Source organism: Osmerus mordax, chromosome 3, assembly GCF_038355195.1.
Source record: "Osmerus mordax isolate fOsmMor3 chromosome 3, fOsmMor3.pri, whole genome shotgun sequence".
Taxonomy (NCBI): Eukaryota; Metazoa; Chordata; class Actinopteri; order Osmeriformes; family Osmeridae; genus Osmerus; species Osmerus mordax.
This window is the reverse complement of record NC_090052.1, coordinates 22974505-22980680: the sequence shown is the minus strand read 5'-3', so window position 1 is coordinate 22980680 and position 6176 is coordinate 22974505. Positions and strand designations below refer to the sequence as shown.

The window sequence follows — 6176 nt, the reverse complement described above, 5'->3', positions numbered from 1 at the left end:
CGATGCTCCGCTAGAGCGCTGGGAGGGAATAAAAAAATAAAATAAAGCTGAACATCCGTCTTTATTTCCTGCGTTTACATTTGATTTGGTCCGTCTGCCTGTGTTTCACAGTGATGCTCCACCCCCTGCTGGACACATGCCCACACTACAGCTGTGTCTGGTCAAGCCCTTCCTGTTACAGCTTCTTATAGTGTTGCCATGGGCACATCAGTTTGGAGTCGAATATAAAAGATCTCTTTATTAACAGCAGCTGATGATGACAGAACTCAGCCTCGACAGAGTGATCTACTGGATCCCCTCTCTTTTAAGGGAGAACCGGGGATCTATCAGAGATCTGATATCCAATCACATATCTCAGCTTAAGCAAGGTGAAAAAGCAGTGCTTTTAGAATGATTCGTTTTCACTGTATTGAGTGTATACACAGTGACACAGTGACACAGTGACACAGTGACACAGTGACACAGAGTGACACACAGTGACACACAGCGACACAGCGACACAGCGACACAGCGACACAGCGACACAGTCACACAGCGACACAGCGACACAGTGAGACACAGTGACACAGCGACACAGCGACACAGCGACACAGCGACACAGCGACACAGTGACACAGTCACACAGCGACACAGTGACACAGTGAGACACAGTGACACAGCGACACAGCGACACAGCGACACAGCGACACAGCGACACAGTGACACAGTGACAGACTCACTGTATGAGCAGTGAACTCCAGAGACAGGACACATATTTACTTTACTTCTCCCAGGTCCTCATTTACCAGTGTAAAGAATCATCTAACAATCACTGTCTTTTCTATTAGACAGTCAGTAACATCTATACTGTACAAAAGCTTGCAAAAGGGTTTTCACAACACAATTCCAGATTAATTAGAATACTGCAGTCAGTATAAAATATCTATATCTTAATATATTAATGGACACAGTAAATGACGTTCCCCTTTCAAATGCCAAAAAAGAATCACCTCACAGAGACTGAAACAAACGTTAGAGAAACAGAAAGATGCAAACAGATAAAGAGAGTGACAGGAAAAGAAAGGGATGAAGAGAGAGATAAAGGTACAGACAGCAAGAAGGCCACAGAAAGAGAGTAAAAGATGTAGAGAGAGAGAAGCGCCTTAGGCAGTGTAACAGGGAAACAGGGTAACAGGGTAACATTGTAACACATGTCGTACACAGAATGAGGTTAAGTCCCACACAGCATCCTGTTCATCATGCAGTCATGAAACAGTTAATGTCCTAATTGAGAGTCTTATATATGGGCCTGAACACCACTTCAGTGTCATGACTGAAAAGGCCTTCATGTGTACCTAACTCAGAACCCTTTCCACAGAAAACAGTGTGTCTTCCAAGGAGCAGGATGTGAAGGATGAAGGTATGTAAAAAGAACAATGGCACAACACCTGGACTCAGGTCACAGGCCTAATCCTAGGTCTGGAGGTAGGTCTAGTCTGAGGTCTAGTCTTAGTCTGCTTGTCTTAAACATTTTAATGATAAACCTTTAATTGTTTTTTACATTCACAACTATACATTTGCAACTCTGGGTCCTAAGTGTACAGACTTATGGCACGATTTCAACTCCAAGCACTCCCCAGGTCCATGAATGGAGCGAGGAAGTGAAAGCATCCGTAGAACGGAGGGAAGTAGCTGTATGTTACTGGGAGGGCAAACACCAGTGTGATGTCACAGAAGAAACAGGAAGCAACACACAGCAAACATGGAGGGCTGTCCAGAGGTTCCATCTCAGGGAGCTCTCACCCTCGATACCACTTCTCATGGTATGTGACAGAGCGGGTCTTTACGCAAAACACCAGCAGCAACACAGTGTAGGTATACAGGCTATCTACTGTACACAGCAGTGACAGAGTAGAGTGGTTCAGACAGGAAGTGACCCTGAGGCAGGCCGGTTGAGGCAGATGAGGGCAGGTGGATGATGGAGAAGGCAGGTGGTGGCAGATGAGGCAGGTGGATGATGGAGAAGGCAGGTGTAGGCAGATAGAGGCAGGTGGATGATGGAGAAGGCAGGTGGAGGCAGATGAGGCAGGTGGATGATGGAGAAGGCAGGTGGAGGCAGATGAGGCAGGTGGATGATGGAGAAGGCAGGTGGAGGCAGATGAGGCAGGTGGATGATGGAGAAGGCAGGTGGAGGCAGATGAGGCAGGTGGAGTGATCGAGAAGCTGGGAGGCTGGACACCACAGCTGGGCTGTCAGTGTGTGTGTGTGTGTGTGTATAAGAGTTCACAGTGTGGAAGATACACGGCAGCTGCAGCAGGACTGGTCGCTTTCTTCTCGTGGCTGGGCTTGGTTAAAGGTGTTTCTATTGAACGCGTGGTTCTCAAGCTGTGCTGTGATTGGTGGAGTGATGAGGTTGAGTTTCCTGTCTGCTCAGGGCGCGTAGCGCATGGTGCTGTCTTTGTGTGTGTGTGTGGTGTTCAGTTTCCTCTAGTGTAGTGTGTGCGTGTGTGTGTGTGTGAGAGAGAGAATGTGTGTGAGAGTGTGGGTTCAGTTCCCTCTGGTGTAGTTGGTGAGGGAGTGTGTGGGGGCACCAGCACCTGGTGCACCAGCAGTGAACCTGTAGGCTGCGTACGCTACTGAGGAACCCAGCATCAGCCCAGTCATGTAGGATACCGTCATGGTGTTCCCCTGAGAGAGACAGGAGAACAGCAGGGAGGGAAGCAGGGGAGAGAGGGGAGGAGAGAGCAGGGAGGTGGAGGGAAGCAGGGGAGAGAGGGAGGAGAGAGAGCAGGGAGGAGGTGGAGGGAAGCAGGGGGAGAGAGGGAGGGGGAGGGAGAGGAGAGATAGAAGAGGAAAATAGGTGGTGGAAAGAATAAAATCACCAATATACAAAAAACATTATATGCAATATGATGTTGACTTCAGTATCTCATCTCTCTCTCTTCTATCCTGTCTCTCCATCTCCCTCTCTCCACGTCCCACCCCCATCTCCCTCCCCCATCTATCTCCACATCTCCCTCCCCATCTCTCTCCATCTCCCTTCTCATCTCTCTCCACATCTCCCCTCCCCATCTCTCTCCATCTCCCTTCTCATCTCTCTCCACATCTCCCTCCCCCATCTCTCTCCATCTCCCTTCTTCATCTCTCTCCACATCTCCCTCCCCCATCTCTCTCCATCTCCCTCTCTCTCTCATCTCTCTCCACATCTCCCTCCCCATCTCTCTCCATCTTCCTCCTCATCTCCCTCCATCTCCCTCCTCATCTCTCTCCATCTCCCTCCTCATCTCCCTCCTCATCTCTCTCCATCTCCCTCCTCATCTCTCTCCATCTCCTCTCCATCTCCCTCCTCATCTCCCTCTCCCAATCTCTCTCCATCTCCCCTCCTCATCTCGCTCTCCATCTCCCTCCTCATCTCCCTCCATCTCCCTCCTCATCTCTCTCCATCTCCCTCCTCATCTCCCCTCCTCATCTCTCTCCATCTCCCCTCCTCATCTCCCTCCTCATCTCTCTCCATCTCCCTCCTCATCTCTCTCCATCTCCCTCCATCTCCCTCCTCATCTCCCTCCCCATCTCTCTCCATCTCCCTCCTCATCTCGCTCTCCATCTCCCTCCCCATCTCTGTCCATCTCCCTCCTCATCTCCCCTCTCCATCTCTCTCCATCTCCCTCCTCAGCTCTCTCCATCTCTCTCCCTCTCCCTCCCCTCTCGCTCTCTTACCCGCCCAGCTCCCTCTGGTCAGGAGGTACCTTCCCCGCGGCCTGGATCATGGGCACGGAGCCAAAGTATCCGTTGGTGACGCCCATGAGCATGGAGAAGAGGGCAGGGCCAGCAGGGTGTGCCAGGGCGGGGGCCGAGGGACGGGGTACACACACATGACAAACAGGGGGGATGAACACCACCCGGAGACAGGAGAACAGCAGCAAACGCAAGCCCCGGCCAATCATACGGCAGCGCTGCCCAGGATCTGGAGAGGGAGGGAGGAGGGAGGGGTGAGAGGGAAGGGGAAGGAGGAGAGATGAGAGAAGAGAGGAGGGGAGAGAGAGGAGGAAGGAGGGAGAGGGGAGAGGGTGAGAGCGAGAGAAGGGAGGACATGACTTAACATGGCGACAGCACCTAACCTTCCACTCAGCTGGAGGAAGAAAAGGATGAGCAGGAGATAGGATGAGGAGATGAGATGGAAAGGAGGCCGAGGAGGACTGAGGACCCTCTCTGGGATGCAGTCACTGTCTCACCTTGCCTACGAAGTCGGCCATGTTGAAAGTAGCCATGATGAGTATGGGAAGCCACTCCCCCAAGGTGGGGTTGCGTATCTCAGACTCCAGGCCCAGGGAACAGGACACAGAGTGATGCTGTAGGTCACCGCTATAGACAGCATGTAGGCCCCAGATTACACGCGCCACCACATACCTGTGCAGGATCATATCTGAGAGAGATAGAGACCAGGAGAGAGAAGGAGAGAGAGAGGGGGGGGGGAGGGAGAGAAAGAGAGAGAGGAGAGAGAGGGGGGGGAGGGAGAGAAAGAGAGAGAGGAGAGAGAGGGGGGGGGAGGGAGGGAGAGAAAGAGAGAGACAGAGAGAGAGAGGAGAGAGAGAGAGAGAGAGAGAGAGAGAGAGAGAGAGAGAGAGAGGGAGAGAGAGAGGAGAGAGAGAGAGAGAGAGAGGGAGAGAGGAAACAGGACGGGAGAGACAGAGACACTTAGGAAGACTGCTGAACTCTCGTCCTTTAAATAAAAAGACTTTGAATAGAGAATACAGAAAAGAGAGCAATAGATAAATAAAGATAAATAACCAAGTGAAACTGTGGACAGAGAGAGAGAGAGAGAGAGACAGAGAGGGGACAAAAGAGGGGCAGAGAAAGAGGGAGAGAGAGAGGGGACACAAAGAGAGAGAGAGAGAGAGAGAGAGAGAGAGAGGAGAGAGAGAGAGAGAGGAGAGAGAGAGAGAGAGAGAGAGAGAGAGAGAGAGAGTGAGAGAGAGACAGACAGACAGACCTTCTGAGGCCGGGCCAGCTCTTCTGGACTTATGGGAACACCGAAGCGGACGTACGTCCCCTCCAGCAAAACTCAGCTGACCATCATCAGACACGCCCACTGCACCGTTCCCCTGAGGAGGCGAGAGACAGAGAGGGGAGAGAGAGGAAGAGGGAGAGAGAGACAGAGAGGGGAGAGAGAGAGAGGGGAAGAGAGAGGGAGAGGGAGAGAGACAGAGAGGGGAGAAGGGGAGAGGGAGACAGAGGGAGAGAGGAGTGCACAGTTATAACAGTATATTGGTGCTCAGGCACAGTGCCAAGTAACAACATCTCACCTACCAGATAGGAATGAACAACAACATCTCAAGTACCCAGCTCCACACATTCATCTCCCTTCTCAGTTACTGGACATTCTGAGTTCCAACATGGCCCGCCTTGTTGCCAATATTCTGCTGCAGACATCACAGCCATGCTTATGAAGCCTGCTGGCCACACACACACAGGTTACACACACACACACACACACACACAGGTTACACACACACACACACACACACACACACACACAGTACACACACACACAGTCACACCACACACACACAGGTACACACACACACACACACACACAGGTTACACCACACACACACAGCACACACACAGGTTACACACACACACACTACACAGGTTACACACACACACACAGGTTACACACACACACACACAGGTTACACACACACACACACACACACAGGTTACACACACACACAGGTTACACACACACACACACAGGTTACACACACACACACACACAGGTTACTACACACACACACACAGGGTTACACACACACACACACAAGGTTACAACACACACAGGTTACACACACACACACAGGTTACACACACAACACACACAGGGTTACACACACACACAGGTACACACACACAGGTTACACACACACACACACACAGGTTACACACACACACAGACACACACACACACACACACACACACACACACAGGTTACACACACACACACACACACACACACACACACACACACACACATCCACACACACACACACACACACACACACATCCACACACACACACAGGTTACACGCAACACACACATCCACACACACACACACACACATCCACACACACACACACACACACGCCTCTTGCAGCCCCTGAGTCTCTCCTGTGTGTTGCTGCAGGTCTAACCTTG

At 51.4% G+C, this 6176-nt stretch overlaps 1 protein-coding gene across 1 annotated transcript in view; it reads right to left on the bottom strand.

Annotated features, from left to right (window-relative positions):
* Positions 1-2526: 2526 nt before the first annotated feature.
* Positions 2527-6176, bottom strand: part of slc29a4a (solute carrier family 29 member 4a) — a 7348-nt gene continuing 3698 nt past the window's right edge. Inside the window, 7 exon segments of the mRNA XM_067232771.1 lie at positions 2527-2668; positions 3700-3914; positions 3916-3943; positions 4204-4304; positions 4307-4360; positions 4362-4402; positions 4970-5081. Coding sequence (XP_067088872.1) covers positions 2527-2668; positions 3700-3914; positions 3916-3943; positions 4204-4304; positions 4307-4360; positions 4362-4402; positions 4970-5081 — 693 coding nt within the window.